General features: G+C 40.9%; 1 protein-coding gene across 1 annotated transcript; it reads left to right on the forward strand.

Moving 5' to 3' along the window:
• The first annotated feature begins 2,140 nt into the window (after nucleotides 1–2,140).
• LOC134438034 (adhesion G protein-coupled receptor E3-like) lies at nucleotides 2,141–18,102 on the forward strand. Its single transcript, XM_063187654.1, has 11 exons — nucleotides 2,141–2,198; nucleotides 8,194–8,350; nucleotides 8,881–8,994; nucleotides 9,082–9,266; nucleotides 10,824–10,985; nucleotides 12,348–12,554; nucleotides 14,954–15,186; nucleotides 15,978–16,038; nucleotides 16,448–16,539; nucleotides 17,265–17,427; nucleotides 17,930–18,102. Exons 2-11 carry the CDS (start codon nucleotides 8,221–8,223, stop codon nucleotides 18,062–18,064), a joined length of 1,482 nt encoding a protein of 493 aa, XP_063043724.1. The 5' UTR covers nucleotides 2,141–2,198; nucleotides 8,194–8,220; the 3' UTR covers nucleotides 18,065–18,102.
• Nucleotides 18,103–20,436: the final 2,334 nt, after the last annotated feature.

Raw genomic sequence — 20,436 nt, forward strand, 5'->3', positions numbered from 1 at the left:
GTTTAGTAACTATGGCAACATCAGTGGACCTTGTCTAGGTAAGGATATCAGATTTAACCCATTGATGCCTAAAGCACATGCAAAGCCTCTGTTGCACATAAAACATGAAATAAGTTGCATTGCAAATCCCAAGACCCTCATATTGCATTAGAATGTGTTCATTCAGCTCCAACATGCAGAGATTTGTAATAAAATTGTCTCAAATCCCATGAGCCTGAATGTTGCGTCATGCAGCTCCAGGCGCCAGGGCCAATTTAGCGGAGTGCAACCTCCAGCATCTGATGATACGCCATTATCTCTAATTTCGTGCTTTATCTCAAATTTTCTTCATTATGATAACATACTGTTTAAAATGCAATATCACCATATACCATGCACATGTTCTCGAAACCAAAAAATGAAATAATAATGAACATAATAATGATTTAATGGTAAAAAACAAACATTTAGAAATAAAAAAAAGTTAACAATTACACAAATAAGATTTTTTTTTTTTGGTTATTGCCGGATCTCTCTGCCTTTCTGGAACAAAATTTGTGTGTGTGGAGAGTCCCCTTGTCTGTGGTCCAAATGACAGCTGCGTCAACAGATTTTCCGGTGTGCTGCATCTGACCTCCAAGGTTTAGCGGGGTCAGCTCTATGTTCCCACAGCCCAATGATCCCGCAGCTTATTCCTGCTGCTCCATGTTCCCACATTTTTAAGAAAATTTTCAAACATAGGCCCTATGTTCCACAACTCCATGTCCCACATTTCAGAGTAAGGTAATAGTCCTGCGTGAAGCTGGCACCCCCTCAGACCCAAAATGCTGAAATAACACTGCAGATTGTATGTGCTATGTTTGTGCCGGATAGTGCTGTAAAAAAAGGTTCTGCTATTAATCCCTTTGAGTAATTTAAATATAAATCTATCTTTTATTTTTCTGACCTGTGACGTCACACAGTCCAATTTTCTCCAAAGTAGTCTCAATCGAAGGCAATTTGTTTGTGCTCATTTGTGCTTAGGAAATGAATGCTTCAATCACTTGTTTTGTAAAGTTACAGCCATTTTATTTCATTATTATGCTATTATTTTGCTTTTATTTAATTAATAGCACAAACGAAAATTTTTACAGCACTATCCGGCACAAACATAGCACATACAATCTGCCGTGTTATTTCAGCATTTTGGGTCTGAGGGGGGGCCAGCTTCACGCAGGTAACTAATAGAACATGCCTTTCTTCTTGGCATGGAGCATATACACGTAGGTAGGGCCTAAATTTGAATACATTTTTAGAAATGTGGGAACATGGAGCAGCAGGATATACTGTGGGAGTGGGACAAATGGGCCTAAAAATGAATGTTAAAGGGCAACTCCTGCCAGTTTCAATGTGCTGTTGTATTGCTCACGCTACCCTTGACTTGACAGTACCCGGTGACGCCGCATTTTTTGGCTCAGCCCTTTCCGAGATACGAGCTATTCTAATGAGGGCAACTTTTGTTTACATTTCATTTTTTTATGTAAACAAAACTTGCCCCCATTAGAATAGCTCATATCTCGGAAAGAGCTGGGCCAAAAACTGCGGCGTCACCGGGTACTGACAAGTCAAGGGTAGCGTGAGCAATACAACAGCACATTGAAATTGGCAGGAGTTGCCCTTTAAAAGTCTTAGTGATGTGGGACCAATGGGCCGTGGGAACACGCTCCCCGGTTTAGTAACCATGGACACAACAGCAGTGCACCTTGTGCAGGTGGGGCTGAGGTTCGAATCTGCTGTCTGTTTATCTAGAACAAGCAAATTGACACACAAAAAACATGGGACACATTTTAATTCTTAGATCTTTACAGCCAAATAAAATAGGAAGAAAGATAGGGTGTGTAGAGTGTGTGTGAGAGAGGAAAGTCGTGAGTGAGTGTGTGTGTGGAGAGAAAATCTATATTGTGTTTTTGTATTTTCAGAACTGGAAAAAGTCATCAAGAAGCACTGCCAGGTAAAGTCTGACGCCACATCTCTATTGTGTTGTTATCACCATTTTACCTCAAAAATGCACTTTGCACAAGCATTTAATTTGCATGTGGGACCAAATATTATAGGTCTATATAATTATTATATTTATAAACCCTCACCGATGTATGTCACCATTTCACCTATAGGTTTCAGATGTAGATTGCAAACTGAACCTTCTGAATTCATCTATATCTACTACTCTGCCAGAGAAGGTATGATTTTTGATCTGTAAAATGTGTTTTTTTTTTACCTTTATTTCGCTAGTGGATATGTTAGTTAGATAGGAAATGACAGGGAGAGAGAGAGATGAATTAGGGTTGGAAAATGACCCAGGATGGATAAAGGCAAGGATACAATGAATTGGTGAAGGGTCACTGCTCATCTGTTCAGGAGGTGCAGAATTCAGTGGACAGCTTTCCATAAAAAAGAGACAATCCACCTACTTCAGGTCTTTTCTTGAGCAAAGTACTGAACTTGCAAGGAAAGACCTGCACAAGAAAATAGTGTGCGGATTGTCTCCTTTTTAGGTAAAGGTAAGGATACACATAGAAACTTTTTCAGCAACGTTTCTGGGCAACAATATTGTTGAACTGTTTAACTCTATAGGCGTTTTTCCACATACAACCCAGCTGTGCCGTGCCATGTCATGTCAAGCTGAGTGGTACTGTCAAACCTGCCTGATTTGTGTTTCAACTACAAACCGTGTTACCCGAATTATGGTTGGACGTTTTTGGCATTGTCACGTAGCATTACTTTACGTAGGCTAGTTTACTTAACATAAGGCAGACAGTTATCTCAGGAATCGACATAGACTATGAATAGTTTCAGCGACATCATATTTGAATTTTACAATGTTGATTTCTGCCTTCAATTAGAATATCACAGTAATACAGTTTCAAACTAAAGTCAAACAGTGTCGAGCTGAGTGGTACTGTCAAACCAGCCTTATTTGTGTTTCCATTACAAACTGTATTACCCGAAGTGTGGTTGGACTTGTGTTTTTGCCGTTGTCACATGTATCATTACTTAATGTAGGCTAGCTTACTTAACAAAAGGCCGACAGTTGTCTCAGTTATCGACGTAGACGATGAATAATTTCACCGACATCATATTTCAATGTTAAAATGTTGATTTCTTCCTCCGATTACAATATCACAGTAATACAGAGTCAAACTAAAGAGCTGTCCAAGAGAGTTGATCTGGTGGCCGCCATGATTATTTTTTTTATTATTTAACGATGAGGATGAGCTCATCGAGCTATTCTGGACAATAGGCTGCGAAAGACCCACTCAGCTCGCTTCAACCGGCCGGCTAGTTCTCACGCTGAGTTGAGCTCTGTCATACTCAATTGAAAAGCAAATGAAGGTGGGCGAGTTGTGCTATGTCGATCTGTTCCGGGTAGACAACTGGCAGTGGAAAAGAGCCTTATGACACTTTTTTGAAGAGAACTTGGATGTGCAGTAGAACTCTTTTGTTCATCATTCTATCAGAAAATAGGAACAAAACATGTGGTTACAGATAATGGTTTGGGAGCTGGTCCAAAGATTTCCAATAGGTTAACCAAGAGAAAGCATACAAAACTATGCATCACCATTGCAACAAAGTAGGATCAAGTCCGGTCTCCTTACCACCCTAATATCGATAACAGATGAAACTTCTTACGGACTATTCTCTCCTCATCAATCGTCTCTGGTTGATCTTACATTCAGAGGACTAGAGGTCCAAGTTCATGAAACAGTGGGAAGAAAGTGTAGTGTGTAGTTTCCGTACACCCTTGAGCGAGGCAACTAAACCTGCATTGCTCAGGCAAGGAAACCAACACCGTGGATAACTGGAGGCTGTCCTATTCCTATTCAGATAAGACAGCAAGTGAAGAAACAGCAAGCGAGTAGGTGACAGATTGAGAAGGGTTGTTAAATGACCCAGGGTCATTCCAGCTGGAATCAGCAAATGGTCCCCACTCGACCCCCTCGGATTTGCTTGAAAAAAATATATGTGATGGCTTCAACATCCAATAGAACATATCCACCATTGCAGATTTCAGCTGTGCATACTTTTCCCACAAAAAATCTGTAAATAAGGACACCCCCTCCCCCTGATTTGGCGTCACTGCCTGAGTGACCATATTCAGACTTAATTATCTCCAAAACTATTTGTGGTAGGTCCATTATTTTTTCAGGGCTAAGAGTCATAGACCTGATGAGCATACATTACAATTTGCAGCACTGTATGTCAAATTACACCTTAATACTGGCCCTCTACTTTTCTTTGAAATTAAAATTGCAAGGGTTTTCAGATGTCCATAAAAACCTCAAATTTCAACATTCAAGGTTCATCCTTGGTACATGGTCAGATATGTGCCATGACTTTCACATCACATCATATTTGATATAAGGGTCCAATGGTTGTTGAGATGCAGAGGTCCAAAAACTAATTTATACCATTATTTGGAGCAATATTCCCAATCTATGACACCAGTTGTGAACTTGCTGTTTGGTGTCTCTGAAAGATAATATTATTATTCATAACATATCTAAAATTTGGGATGGTGTTTTGCCCCATTATTTTTATAATGCATTTTAAAAACTCATTCCTGTGTGACATGCAGGTGTACCTTAGGAGCCCTGTTACCTTAGAAAAAAATTGGGTTTACTACACCTAAAATGAATAGCCAAGTCAGTGTACACTAAAACCTAAAATGTCTGATACCAAATAGGTGATTTTATACTTGTTCAGCTCAGTATTTCAGTATATCTGACTTAACCCTCAATTCCATCCTAAGAAGGTGGCCAATCCCCTTGATTTTTGTGTTCCATTTTCACACAAAGATGGCGGCTCATGGAGCCAATGGCATAGTTCCAAAATAGTTCCAGGAAGTCAGCATCAAGGGAAGGAAACAAAACACCATTGTTTGGAGCAATATTTCCAATATATGACAGCGGTTGTGAACTTGCTGTTTGTTGTTTCTCGAAGAGGATATTCTTATTAACGACATATCTAAAAATTGGGATGGTGTTTTGCCCCTTTATTTGTATAATGCCTTTTCAAATCTCAATGCAGTGTGGCATGCATCCCTCAAATCCATCCAAAGTGGCGTCATGAAAAACCCCCCCACCATTTTTTAGAGCAATACCTCCAAAGTATGACACCAGCTGTGAACTTGTTTTTTGTTGTGTCTGTAAGAGGATATTTTTATTAACAACATAGCAAAAAAAATAGAATGGTGTTTTGCCTCATTCCTTTTAATGATCGTAAAGCATTGCGGTGTGACATAAGCCTGTGATCAAATAGTGCAGAGGGAAGCGGAAGTGGTGAATTGTTCTGGGCCAAGGACATGGGGGAATCAAGATTGGGTACTCATTACATTGCATGTATTGGGAAGGGGTCTCTTCAGACGACTTTATCCTGGGCCCAGGCAAAGCTGTTTGTTCAGCTCAGTATTTCTGATTTTTTTTTCAGGGATTCTGGCCTCATCTTTTTAAGTATGCTATCGGCCAGATGATCAAGTGACTACGCAACATGTTCTCACTGGCGCTACGTTAGCAATAAATTCAAGATGGTTGAGAGAAGTACCATTTTGAGAGAAGTCATAAAAAAACAACCTCTGGAAATAAAACAAGGTGTTGATATGATTTCCTTGATGCAACCTTGACTTCCTTGATGGTGATTTAATATTTGAAAAAAAAATGAAATGTATTAAACAAGTCAGGAACTTTCAATGCTCTGGCCTGTGACAAATGATTTTATACACACTTAACTTTCAATCACTTGCTGCATCTTATGAGTTGACTTTATAAGGTAGCTTGCCATTGTCAATGATGGTGCATTAGGTATCTGCATTCATATTGTTGTGTGCAACCATCCGTCATTGGCAATTCAATGAGGACCACCTGAATGAAACTTTGAATGAAACTTTATTGTCCTTGTACAGGTACAACGAAATTGGTACCCTGAAGGACAATGACAACATGGGTATTGATTTCAGTAAGGATACCACCACCATGCTCAGGGCACTTCGGTCAGGGGAGGATGATGGGGGGCGGGAAGTTCTACAATCAGGATACCTCTTTACAAACTGTCTCCTCCTATGTGTCATCTCTAATCAAATTTTACTTTCCTATGCGACCATAAAACAGTCCCACCCCCGCCAACAGTCACCGCGACAGAGGTACCCTGACTGTAGAACTGTGCCCCGCCCCCAATCCATCACCATATCTGAACGCTTTTGCATGCTGCAAAGCTTCCTTTCGGCTTCCATCATCTCACCTGGATCAATGTGATGATGATCTTTAAAAGTAATGAACATTGTCTACAAGTATCAAAACCATGAATGTTGTAATCACTGCTGCTAACCTGCAATCCACTTGTCAGCATTGCAGTGGTATAATATTATAATGATGCAAGCAGCTGAATTAGATCGCAACAATGTGACAAGAACCACATGGTTGTCTGGTGCCAATATGAACTTTTGTGCCTTCAATATTCACCTGGTATTGATTACTGCATGCAAGCAAACTCTTCTAACTAAAACTCCAGGACCATGCTGTCAAAATAGTCTGAGGGAATCTCTAGCCAGTATGAATTAAGTTATTTTGCAATACAGCTGATAAATTAATGAGTAAGACACAAGCTTCATAGCAAATATAAAGTTACAGGTGCTGATTGAAAGACTAGTTAGGATGGGAGTCCTTGTTGCAAACAAGAGTGCTACAATTCTTTAATCCTCTCCTATTTCATCACTTTATTCCAAGACTACTACTACCGCTACCACTACTACTACTACTACTACTACTACTACTACTACTAAAATGATGATGATGATGATGATTATTATGATTTTACAATTAAAATAATTAATGTCTATCAAAGCCATGTGCAATGTGCTATTCTTGCTGTGTGGCATCAATCAATTCATTTACAAGTGTTATGGTTTCCCTAGAATTTGCTTTGTCATTCACAGGGTAGCCATCTTGTTTTCACTATTAAGGTGACATCAGAGCCATGGATTTGAGAGTTGTGACAAGTCGGTTGGTGACATGGTCCTCATAGCTTCAAGTAATTGTAGCCAATTGAGATTTTGAAGTCCGTTATAAAAAGAATGAGGCAAAACACCATCCCAATTTTTTTATATGTTGTTAAAAAAACATTCTCTTTCAGAAACACCAAACAGAAAGTTCCTAACTAGTGTCATAGATTGGAAATATTGCTCCAAACATTGGTGCAAATTATTTTTTTCCCATCTTTGGACCTCTGTATCTCAACAACCATTGGACCCTTTTGTTAGATATACTATGATGTGAAAGTCATGGTACATATCAGACCATTTACCAAGGATGAACCTTACATGTAGAACTTTGAGGTTTTTACAGACATTTGGAAACCCTAGAACATATGATATCTACAAAAAGTAGAGGCACATTATTACGGTGTGATTTGACTTACAGTGCTACAAATTGTAATATATGATATTCAGGTCTGGGACTCTTAGCCCTGAAAATATAATGAATCTGACACAAATAGTTCTGGAGATAATTGAGTCTGAACATGGTCACTCATGCAATGTCGCTAAAACAAGCGTAGGGGGTGTACTTATTTACAGATTTTTTGTTCCAAAAGTATCCAGAGCTGAGTTCTGATATTGTGGATATGATCTATTGGATGTTTAAGCCATCACATACATTTTTTTCAGGCAATTCCGAGGGGGTCGAGTGGGAGATTTTTCAGAAATTTGCTGATTCCAGCTGGAATGACCCCCCAGTCTGGATTTAACCTGGGTTTCCAATGGGCATGCAGCACGTACATGGTCAGGTGTTTTAAGAGTCCTGTGCCACAGCATCCCACCTACCCTATTTCCTTATCAACATTGCATTTCTACTTCTGTTGTCTGCCTTTGACATGAGCTTTGGAATAAAGTCATGTATCTGAATATAGGTACTGGCGGTAGTTTGGTGATTTGATAATTAACCCCTTAAGGCGCGGCTTTATAAATTCATTGTTACCAGTATGGTAATGACCAAGTCGTGGTGCATTACTAAAGGGCTTGTGTTGTGTCATAGTATTGTATTGCTATGGTAGTTACATTTCAATGTCTATTACAGCGTGCCTCAGGAGGTACGGCGCGCATTAAGGGGCTACATACAGGTATATATTACATGTGAAACTGATGCAAATAGAGGGGGAGGTTTTCATGTTTTTGTCTCCCCATAGACAGTGTCCAGTCTTGTGGATGATCTGATGGACTCTCCCCCAGACAGACTGGCCTCCAGGGGAGATGCTGTGCTTCAGTCCACTGAGGAACTGGTGTCCACCCTGGCCAAGCCCACATTCACCCAGTCCAGCAGAAACCTCACCACCAACACCACAGGTATTGTACGTATAGATTATAGTCTCACCACGACCCTGTTCAGCACAACGTAAACATGCCAGTGTTAATATAACTCTTAAAGAGTTGAAATGATCTCTGTTTCAGATCATTACAACAGCATTTGTAACATTTAACAGGGTTTTTTTCTTTATACACAGTGTTAATAAATGTGTTCCTGTATTGTGATTGAATACGTTTTTAGATGGATGGATGGGTGGATGGACGAATGAAAAGATAAATGTGTGAATAAGTGGATGGATGGATGGATAGATGGATGGATGGATGGATGGATGGATGAATGGATGGATGGATGGATGGATGGATGGATGGATACATAGATATAGTTAATTTTTGTATTGTACTGCCTTTATATTTCCCCCTTTGTAATACCATCCAATGAGCGGTGGAGATCCTGAGCATTGGACCAATTGTAGAGGGATGGATGAATGGATACCGTATATAAACATCAGTGTTTTTCTGTTCTGTTCTGTTCTGTTCTGTTTCTGTTTGTTTCCATGTCACCCAATCAGCTGTGGAGATCCTGAGCATTGGGCCGAACACATCCCTGACTGGAGTCTCTCAACTGATGACCTCTAATGTTAGTGTTGACATCGACCTCCTGGGGATCGCTCGCAACAACAACGGTACCCAGATCACACACACACACACTCACTCACCCTTCCTCCCTTTACTCGTATCAGGGTTAACGATGGACAATTTACTATCCATAGGTTCAGCATCAGTGGTGGTCATAGTGTACAAGAGGATGCATGAAGTCCTCAATGCGAGCCACTTCAAGAAAGAAGACAGTGGAGCCACAGCGACAATGATGTCCAACGTGGTCTCCATTACTTTACCAAATACGCATATTAAGACACTACCACAGCCCATCAACATCCGCATGAAACACCTCAAGGTATGGCTGCTCGATTATAGGAAAAATCAAGATCACGATTATTTCTGTCAATATTGATATCACAATTGTTTCAAACGATATATATTTTTAAAGAACAATAATTGTGCTTTCAGCACTGTGAATGGAGAGCTAGAGAAACACAGTGGTGTTCTGCATGAGTTTTGGGTTGTAAATCTGCTCTGTGCCCGCAATGGCTCAAGTGGAGGGGACTGTATTGCCCGTAGCATAACCTACGTTTTGGTAGTATAGGCAAATAAGAAATAAATAGTTTCAACCCGATATTATGAAACTCGATATTGTTTGACAGCAATATTAATATCATGATTTAAATTTGATGTATTGCACAGCCCTACCTCAGGATACTCACTCAATTCTATATTCTACATTCAATATATGCTATAGCTGTAGCCTATCTCTTTCAAATCACTTTAATCTCATAACATATCTAGTTGTTGAGTTCAAAATGAATGAAAATGAAATTGAATCTCACCTAAACGAATGAAACCTAAACTGATTTGATATCTAATATTATCGAATCTAAGCAGAAGAGTTGGTAGATCGCCAGTAGTGTCCCTCAAAACCAACTGCTGCTCTTGGAAGGGGTTCAATGTTCAAAAAAGATTGAAGGAAAAAATTAAGGCCACGGCGCCGAAACGCGTTGGTGTTTTTTTAATGCATTTGCCCTTTAAATTTAGATTTTATTGTTGGACCCCAGGAAGAATAGCTGTGTCTGCGGCCAGCTAATGGGGATCCTAATAAACTAAACTACCGTAAATAAAGGTTTTTTTTGTTTTTTTTTTACCACATTTACCAAATGGACCAAGTGCCTGGACCAAGGATTTTTCCTTCAATCTTTTTTGATTATATAATCTAGTTTTGCCAAAGATGCTTGATAAGATACCACCACAGCCAGTCAATATCAACATGCAACACCTCAGTGTGCATGATACATTGATATCATAAGAACCAGTTCAGAAATGTTCAAACTGTAAAAGGGATTTTACAGTTACATTTTCTGTCTTACACTGTCAGCCTTGGTGACAACGTCTGGGTATCTGTAGATTATTTACATGACATTATATAACATTATACCTAGCTGACGCCTTTATGCAAAGCAATTTCAAGTTATTCACAGGGTACTGGTTAAAGTCACCAATGTGGGGTTAGGTGCCTTCCTCAAGGACACCTCAGCCATAGAGTGAGGTTTGCTGTGGAAGGGTGGTGGGATTCAAATCTGCGACCTGTAAAGCCTGTCTCATTAACCATTAGGCAACAGCTACCATTATTTAAATTGTGCATCTATTGTATCAAATGTGTTTCTTGTAGTCCGTTATTGTTGGGGACAAATGATGGTGTGTTAAATGAGTCAAATCTCAATTAAATTAGTTACGCATGTTATATTAATTTAAAAATAAATGTAATAAAATTAAATTAGTAATTGGCCTCGATTTCTTAGTTTTTTTGTTTTCTTTTCCTTGGGAGACAATTACGGTGTGCTTTTGTGTTGAAATGTTACTCAGTTGCTTGAAATATCCTTTTCCTTGTGTTTTGTGTCAGAATGTGAGTGTCCAGGACAAGCGGTGGTGTGTGTACTGGAAAGTCTCTTCCTGGATTCAAGATGGCTGCCGTGTCAGTGCGACCAACTCCAGCCACACTACCTGCTCATGTGATCACCTCTCCACCTTTGCCCTCATCATGACGGTCGATGACAACTTAAAGGTAAATCTTGCCCTTGATTAACTTTCATTTAAGGTAGCTTATCGCTTCTCAGTTGGAAATGTCCTGTAGAAATCATACAATATTGTCAATGTAGGATGGAGTACACTACAGTACTGTACAGCACAGTACAGTACAGTAACATACACTACAATTCAGTAGAGGAGCATACTTTTATTTATGGAAAGAAAGAGGGATCCAAGACTTAAGTTCAGCAAAACACAGTGTATCAATTCTCAGTTACAGTAATGTGGTTGCTCATTTACTCATTTACTGTGATGCGGTTGCTTAAGTTCCTTCTATGACCCAAAGGGGAACACTCTGTATTAATCTCACAGTGTCATTGTGACACCTGGTGGTGAAAGTGAAGATGGACTGAAGTGCGTAGTATTCATCTTTTGCATTAAAGGGTGTTCAGTGGAGGTATATATCGTATAGTGGAGGTGTAAGTACACCAACACCAGTACCAGAACATTATATTACATAGTTGTTATACTGTACCAGCTATTCCACTGCTCCCACTGCCGGAGATAGACTGCTGTTAATTAAAAAAAAAAAACATCTAGAAATAATACGGCAACAGATTTGATCCAACCAGCTCAGAATCGTAAGACAAATACTGTAGTCTACAGTAACTGTAGACCAACTATACAGTGAAGTCGTCTGTGATGGAAGGAAACTGCAGCATGTTATTATGATTATTATTATTATTATTATTATTATTACTGTTTCCACTTGTACTTTTGACACTTCTGGTCAGCTGCAGAGAAAGCAGCAGATGCCCCCCAATCCCCTTCCAATCCCCTACCTCTACCCCTGTCATTAAAGGTGCACTGTATAGGATGGTGGCCAGAGTAGGTATTGCAAGTATGCTGCTCATTGAAACTGTGCTGCCTATTGCCAAATTGGATCTTTTCATGAATATTTCCTACGTAATTAACTACGTAATATTTACTAGTATGACCAAAGAACACTACATTTTGAAACAAAAAAATGTCTATTTCTGAAATTTAAAAATAGCTGACATGGAGAAGATCCACCTTTTTGTGTATGAAAAGTGCAACCCCAGTCATAATGAATACTTAGAATTTGATGGTGGTGGTAAGCATTTGTGGAAAAGGTAAAAAAAAATATGAATGGGCAGCATGAATTCTGGAATTAAACTAGTAAAAAAATATAACATAACACATTTTAACAACCTTGGGAAAGGCACACTATAAAAGTAATAGTATAAGCCATTATACCAGAGATTCTTTAAGTATCTCTCTACTCTCTCTGATTATACAGTGTCAATGTCAAAGTCAAAGCGCACTTATTGTATATCATATATGTAACAATCAGTGATGTGGTTTCTTACGTTTCCAGAGTGACCCTGTGATGAGCATTCTGAACACCATCTTGGTGCTGATTGGCCTGCTGTTCCTGACCTTGGCGGTGATGACCTTTGCCCTCTGTCGATGGAACCCCAGGGTGTCCAACGTGGCTCGCCTGAACCTGTGTGTGTGTCTGCTGCTGGCCCATAGCCTCTTCCTACTTACACAAAACTTTATCCGACGAATCAGAGCCCACCAGGTACAGTACACAGGGGCGGTCCAAGGGGCAGGCTGACAGGGCGATTGCTCGGGATGGCATGTGTGAGAGGGCAGCACCGCTGAAACTCTCCCCCTGACAGCACCATGAAAATTGGCAATAAGCTCTGTTAAGATCAGGGTGTCCGCGGGGTCTAAAAAAGTCTAAAAAAGTCTAAAATTACACATTATCCATTTTAGGCCTAAAAAAGTCTAAAATATAGGGATTTTTTGCACTTTAGTCTAAAATTGAGTTTGAGTAATTTAAGACCTACGTTTCAATGCAAAATATCGACAAAGGATTAATGTTTATTTGTTCTGTTTTGCTTTCATTTTACGTCCTTTTACACGCCGCTTTTTTCTGGTATTGTGGCAGTTATGGTCTGTGTAGTTCTACATGACATGTTGCTGTTTGCAACGTACAATAATAAAACTACAGATGTGATACGGAAATGTACTGTAGCTCCTCCTCCCCTTCCACCGCTCAGTCTGACCAAAGATTCCCGCGCAGTCTGACTACTAGCCCACGTTAGTAGTGTTATATCTAGACATTGTTTATATCTAGACGTTGTAAAAACGACATTGGCGTTGCGGTGGCCATACATTTGATAACTGGGCTTCTTGACTGTCTTAAACACCTGGAAGAAGTTAACTAATGAGGGAAGTCAGTCACCACCTCATTGAAAAAGAACGGATTTCTATTTGGAAGGAAAGGTGTCGATTTAAAACAGAAGACAAATGTGACCGTGCAAGCCAAGGGAATATGTCAGCACCCGTGTGAATCGTTGCAGGTAAGAAGTGATTTTTAGTCCTTGCGGTGGTGATGGAATAGTCAGGTGTTGGCCGTGGCTTAGCAGTCTAGCGTAGTTGTTAGCCTCAAAGTTGGCGAAGCTTGATTGTGTCTGTGCGAGCAAAAGAGAGTAGCGACGGTGTGTGTGTGACTAATCTGAAATTATGAGCGAGTTAACAGCAACAGGGAAAATTATGAGCGAGTTATGCAATGGATAAGATATATGCTCTGTCGATGGATAATTTAGTTGTTATAACACCGTTTTGCGTTTTCTTTGTCTGCTGCTTCTGAATTGATCACCATTTAGCTTCACGTTATGCTGCTTGAAAATAAATATAGATCAAACGAGCGCTAGATTTTGAATACCATAGCCAGCTGCGCTCTCGCGCCGTGGCAGAATCTTTCTCGCGTCGCGCTCTCTTGAGCTGTCATTCAGGTTACACTCTCGCTTGCGTGAGACCTCTGGTACAACCCCCCTAAAACGAATAAGGCATGAATCTTTGGATTGAGTGGCAAGGGCTGAGTTGGTCAAAATGTCGAACTATTTTGTTATTAGTATTAACTGCCATAAGACGTTCTTTTGGACACCTCCAATAGATGAAACAAATAAACGTCATTTTATGGCAGCATTTTATGGCAGTACAGTAGTGGTGTTAGCTCATGTTCTGTTCTTCTATCTTGGTTAGGTCCTCTTGATATAGGCTTGCACATATGGCATTCTTATTCACATTTAAAAACCTCAGTCAGTGCAATGTAAAGAGAGGCTGTTCACAATTGCTGGCTTTGATCACTTGAAATTGTGAAAGCGAACATTGCACCTTCTCACTGGTCATTTTTGATCAGATCTCTTTATGCTTATAATATGCACTATTGCATTCATTCAGGTGCACAGGTGTGTGTGTGTGTGTGTGTGTGTGTGTGTGTGTGTGTGTGTGTGTGTGTGTGTGTGTGTGTGTGTGTGTGTGTGTGTGTGTGCGCGCGCGCGCGTGTGTGTGGTGTGTGCAGGGCCACTGACGGCTTTTAACGGGCCCGGGACTAAATCATCTGAAAGGGCCCCCCTCTCAATCAATACAATACAATTGGGTCCCAATTCTGGGGGCCCTCTTTCTCAGGGCCCGGGTCAACTATCCCCTTTGTCCCCCCCTGTCGGTCTGTGTGTGTGTGTGTGTGTGCGCGCGTGTGTCAATTGACCACAATCTGGCTTTATTTCATTTTTTAATACTCCGCGAAGGTCTAAACTTTTGCCCATGATGGTCTAAAAAAGGTCTAAAAAAGTCTAAAATTTCACTTGTTAAAACCTGCAGACACCCTGTTAAGATGTTATTTCCATCGATTACCAACTATTGCACACTACTTTTTTTCAATTATTTTTCTTTTTTTCCTTCAGGGGGCACAACACAACTGTGTTATGAAAATGATGTGCTCTATCCATGCGCACCTTCAATGTCTATTGCGAACATTTTGACTGTTACCTTTTTGACTGTTCCCTTTTTGTGATTTTTTTAGAAGCACATCGCATTTTAAGGACTCTATCCATCAAATACACAACTGTGAAACCACGTATTTGTGCCTCTATTTTCCTCTGTCTCTGTCCTCCACCTCACACAACACAGGTTCTGTGCAGCGTCCTGGCTGGAGTTCTGCACTTCCTCTTCCTCTCCTCATTCGTCTGGATGTTCATAGAGGCCGTGATGCTCTTCCTGTCTGTACGGAAGCTCAGGCAGGTCAAACCTAGCGAGAGGGTGTGGCTACAGTGGAAAGTCACCGTCCCAATTGGTTACGGGTTTGCTCTAATCATTGTGGGCGTGTCTGCTGGAGTGAACCCTGAAGGACACGGCAGTGAGAAGTGAGTATATGGGTTCCATTCTCCTATCCATCGTGACCTGTGTTTGTGGCCTTGCACTTTGCTGTTGCCCCGCCTCCATGGCGAAAACAATAGTTACCCTTCAGTCAGTCTAGACACAACAACCTTTGGGGTACTTTTCCCATGCAACATCCCGATTGGAAATGAGAAAAAGACCTTGGAATCACACACTTTTGCGAGATATTGAATTAAACTTCTGTCGTCAATGCGTCTTGTAACGTCATCACAAGGCCATGAGCACGAGGGACGACAGCAGTTCGGAAAATGGTAAGAATACTAATAAAGGTGATAGACAAAAGAGAGGATGATACATGGGTAATGTAATGGGCTGCTGACAGCTTTGGCCAGGCCCAGGACAAATTAATCTGAAAGTGTGCCATTCTCAATACATATAATGAAATGGGTACCGAGTTCTGGGCCAGCAGACTTTTCCTCTGTGCACGGGACCACATTTTTTTGTTTTTGCTTTTTAAAGGTGCACCGTGTAATATTTTTTTGTAGTTTATTTCCAGAATTCATACTGCCCATAACACAAATGTCACCTTTTTCATGAATACTTACCTCCACCACCAAATGCTAAGTTATGACTGTGAAAATTGCACTTTTCATACATGAAATGGGGGATCTTCTCCATGGTCCACCATTTTGAATTTCCAAAAATATAAATTTGAGCAGCATAGTTGCAGTACCCATTCTGACCACATCCTACACAGTGCACCTTTACAGATATAAAGGAGTTATGAAACTTATTTTATTTATTTCATGTAAATTAGGTGCTGGCTAGTGGAGGGCTTCAAATGGAGTTTCCTTGGCCCTGTTTGTTTCCTCCTTGTTGTGAGTATCAGACAAGCAGTTTTTTATTTTCCTCTTTTCTTTTCTTTTCTTTTCTCTCTCTCTCTCTCTCTCTCTCTCTCTCTCTCTCTCTCTCTCTCTCTCTCTCTCTCTCTCTCTCTCTCTCTCTCTCTCTCTCTCCTTGTCCTCCTCCCACTCACTCATTCCCTCTATCCTTCTCTCACTCTTGTGTGATCTCCTCGTTTGCTCTGTCTCGCTTTCTCTCTCTCTGTCTCTCTTTCTCTTTCTCTTTCTCTCTCTCTCTCTCTCTCTCTCTCTCTCTCTCTCTCTTCCTTCCATGCTCTTCAGACATCATTCATGGTCTAATTTACAGTACTCTTGGCATGGCATAGCACCAAAACGTTCTTCTCCACCACCATCCTAATCGTCACTCTCTTTCTCATATTTCCAGGTCAACACCATACTCTTCGTCATCATCCTCATCACCATCCAGTCTACTCTGAAAGGTGTACGCAGCGACGTCTCAAAGGTCAAATACACAAGGTATGAGGCAACACCTAGGGGTATTTTACAGGTTTTCCAGAACGTATTATGCCCATTCACAAATGTTATCTTTTTTTATTATTTTTTCATCAATTTTCATGAATATATACCACCGTTATGAATTTCCAAGTGTTCATTATAAACTCATTACACTTGTCATATGAAAAGGTGGATACCCTCCATGTCTGAATCATCTAGACATCTTTGGCTGCAGAACGTAGCGTACTGTACTTTGGTCAGAGCAATAAATATTAGTTTTTCGCTTTCTACATATTCAATAAAAGATCACATCTGTAAAAGGGCAAAATATCTTTTGAAAATAAATCAATAAATGTACTCTACCTTTGAGACCATAATGCATGTCCTGTTGTTTCCTATACCTGGAATAATCTGTAGTTAAGAAGCAATTTCACCAGTGCTCACCAATACTCTGATAAACTCTTACTGCAGATGGGCCTGTCGACGGGCTTATTCACTCTTTGCTGACAATAATTCAGCTACATGATTGCTATGAAAATGCAAGCAGTCTTAGGTAACTGATTTAGACTTGTGATTACGATTTTGATGATAGTAAGGTTATGACAGAGGCTTTGCGTTAAGGGGTTAAAGACAACATCTCCATTTCTTGTTAGTCATTAATTTATCATATTTAATTCATCATAACTTTAAATAAGATAACACACACACACAGTCTCTGAGTTGTTGGCAAACTATCATGTCTGCAGGGTTCTGCTGTTCAAACTGACAGTCCAGTTCCTCATCCTGGGTTGCCCCTGGTTACTGGGCATGGGGGCAGCCACAAGTCGGGTTCTAGAGGTTCTCTTCCTGTTCCTCGCCTCCCAGCAAGGAACCGCCATCTTCCTCATCCACTGCCTCCTCAACACAGAGGTAAAGACTCTCTCTCTCACACACACACACACACAAAATCACTCTCTCATCCACTGTTTCCTCAAAAAAGATGTAAACTCACACAGGACATCCTGTGGTGTTCAGGGGGGATTCTGTGGTACTGTGACGCTGGGTGTGCACTGTCATGCCAAGGAGTCAGTCACATTTGGCGTGTAGCGTTCAAAGCCCAAATTTTATACCTCGACGCCTTGGTTCATAATCGATCAGAGCAACTACAGAGCATCCCCAGAAATGTTTATACACCTCTAGCCATTCCAAAGTACAGATTACAGCCTTGGGACCAGGAGTTTGCAAAGATGCCCTCCCCCCTCGCATGTAACTTATTGGAACTCTACCTCTGCCTCTGTTCCTCTCCTCTCTCTCTCTCTCTCTCTCTCTCTCTCTCTCTCTCTCTCTCTCTCTCTCCCTCTCTCTCTCTCTCTCTCTCTCTCTCTCTCTCTCTCTCTCTCTCTCTCTCTCTCTCTCTCTCTCTCTCTCTCAGGTGCGGTGTCAGTACAGGAAGTGGTGGCAGAGGTTCGGGCTGTCCAGCAAGCAGCCAGAGTCAGGAACTGGGACAGGATCAGGAACAGGAACTGGCTCCATCAGTCTGACCCAACAGCCAAGCAGGGACACTTGAACACACATTGCCCACACATGCATGCCCGCACACGCACACGCACACACATGCACGCACGCGCACACACGCACACACTTGTCTGTAGCATACAGCCTATTAATAACTAGACTGCCTGTGCAGTCGCCTTCGACTGCTTAAGGTATATCCCCGAAACGCGACGCTTCCAGTCCCCCATCATTCCTACCACTCCCGTCCACCATTTCGTAAACGTATATACAGACGTGACATGACGCGCATAGGCTTAAAACCAAACGACTATTGTGAAAATGAAGCAAAAAATGGGGCAAATGGTAATACTGTTTTAATGGTTCAGTGGATATACCACATTAGGTACAGTGTAATAACCAGTGTAACAATATTTAATACAATGTCATTTTTTTACTTACATCATGTGTTTGTGCGTAAGTGGTATTACATGGTATTGCATATTGTTACACTGGTATTACACTATATTACATGGTATTGCATACTGTTACACTCGTTACTACACTGTACCTGACATTGCATATTGTTACACTAGTATTACACTAGTATTACATGGTATTAAATATTGTTGCATTGGTTATTACACTGTACCTAATATGGTAGATTCATTGAAATGGTGAACCATTAAAAAAAGGTGTTACCGGGCAAATCAATCCACCCAGTCAGAAGTTATGAAAAATTCCGCCATTTTGAAAGTGTTGTCTTCCAAACTCGAATCAGTTCATGAACCTACCCTAGAGCATTCACACACAAAATCTGGGACAAATCCATCCAACCGGTCAGTAGTTATGGGCCAAACAATAATTCGGCCATCTTGAATTCAGCCATCTTGAAAGTGTTGACCTCCAAACTCGAATCAGTTCATGAACCTACCCTAGAGCATTCACACACCAAATCTGGGACAAATCCATCCACCAGGTCAGAAGTTATGGACCAAACAAAAATTCGGCCATCTTGAATTCAGCCATCTTGAAAGTGTTGACCTCCCAACTCGAAGCAGTTCATGAACCTACCCTAGAGCATTCACACACCAAATCTGGGACAAATCCATCCACCCGGTCAGAAGTTATGGACCAAACAAAAATTCGGCCATCTTGAATTCAGCCATCTTGAAAGTGTTGACCTCCAAACTCGAATCAGTTCATGAACCTGTCCTAGAGCATTCACCCAAAAAATCTGGGACAAATCCAAACATCCGTTCAAAAGTTATCGCGTTAACACGAAAGACCTTACGCGGCGGCGGCGGACGCGGCGGCGGCGGACGCGGCGCACGCAAAACCATTACATCCCCGACGCTCCGCGTTTCGGGGATATAAATATGTATAAAACATACATATTTCTATTTTTAACATTCTAACCGTCAACACCCTGATGCTACGTGGAACTCTTTTTTTCCTTTCCATACAGAAAGACAAGAAAGAAAAAAAAAAAGAAAATAATTATTGTACCATATATTCTGGCATTTTCATATTCTAAATAAATGAATGACATTGGAGCAATGTTCCTCAGGTTCAGAATGTTAAGACAGAAGGAGTGAATTGAAACGCCTGTCTGTGTAAAACACAAACAGGTAATCGGAGTGCTTCTCGGTCTTCACCTTTTTCCCTTGGTGCTTATTAGGTTTTGTAGCCAAATAAAAAGTTAAAATTGTAACCTTGAGCGCATCAGAATTTCTCTACCTGGACCTTGCTTGTGTGTGCACTTACGGAATTGTTCCGTGTTGCTTGCCAGCGAGTTATATTGGATTAAAAGTGAATTGAGATGACACATTGGAAGACTTGTTGAAATATTTTGTCCAGTACATTTGAAACAATGACATTGCATTAGGCTACACATCACATTGCTGTTGGGTTAGGTTATTGTGACGGTTATTTTATTTTAACTGGACATGAAGAAATGGGGACATGGGGATGATGAGGACAAACAAGTATTGTGAAACTGTTGACATCCAAAAAAATGAAACAGGATGTCAATATTGCAGTGAGTATATATTGTGTGTGTGTTTGTGTGTGTGTGTGTGCGTGCGTGCGCGTGCGGGCGAGCACGCGGGCGGGCGTGCCTTGGAAGGTAGCCTATACCAAACGCGCTAAACAGTACCAGGAAAATGAGAGTTGCTTATCTCCTTGACTTATCTCATAGCTATGCTTCAGAGGCCATGATATGTGATTTCTCAACACGTCTTTCTTACTCAACTTATCAGGACGTTTGCATTTCGGGGGGCGATAACACCACAACTTTCCGCAGGGACATATACAGTAGCAAGTTGCTATGACAACCTCACACACAACGTTTGCGTTGAGGCCCATGGACACTTGAAGTGAAAGCGAAAGCCCAACTGGGAAACTCCAACTCCCATTGTGACAGAGCACTCCACAGCACACAAGTGA

Source organism: Engraulis encrasicolus, chromosome 1, assembly GCF_034702125.1.
Source record: "Engraulis encrasicolus isolate BLACKSEA-1 chromosome 1, IST_EnEncr_1.0, whole genome shotgun sequence".
NCBI classification, from domain to species: Eukaryota; Metazoa; Chordata; class Actinopteri; order Clupeiformes; family Engraulidae; genus Engraulis; species Engraulis encrasicolus.

What these genes read in the sequence shown, in the direction of transcription:
- LOC134438034 (XM_063187654.1), top strand. Translation starts at nt 8,221, where the DNA reads ATGGACTCTCCCCCAGACAGACTGGCCTCCAGGGGAGATGCTGTGCTT. An exon ending in TCCGCATGAAACACCTCAAG is followed by an intron (nt 9,267 to 10,823) that starts GTATGGCTGCTC and finishes GTTTTGTGTCAG; the next exon opens with AATGTGAGTGTCCAGGACAA. An exon ending in GACGAATCAGAGCCCACCAG is followed by an intron (nt 12,555 to 14,953) that starts GTACAGTACACA and finishes CACACAACACAG; the next exon opens with GTTCTGTGCAGCGTCCTGGC.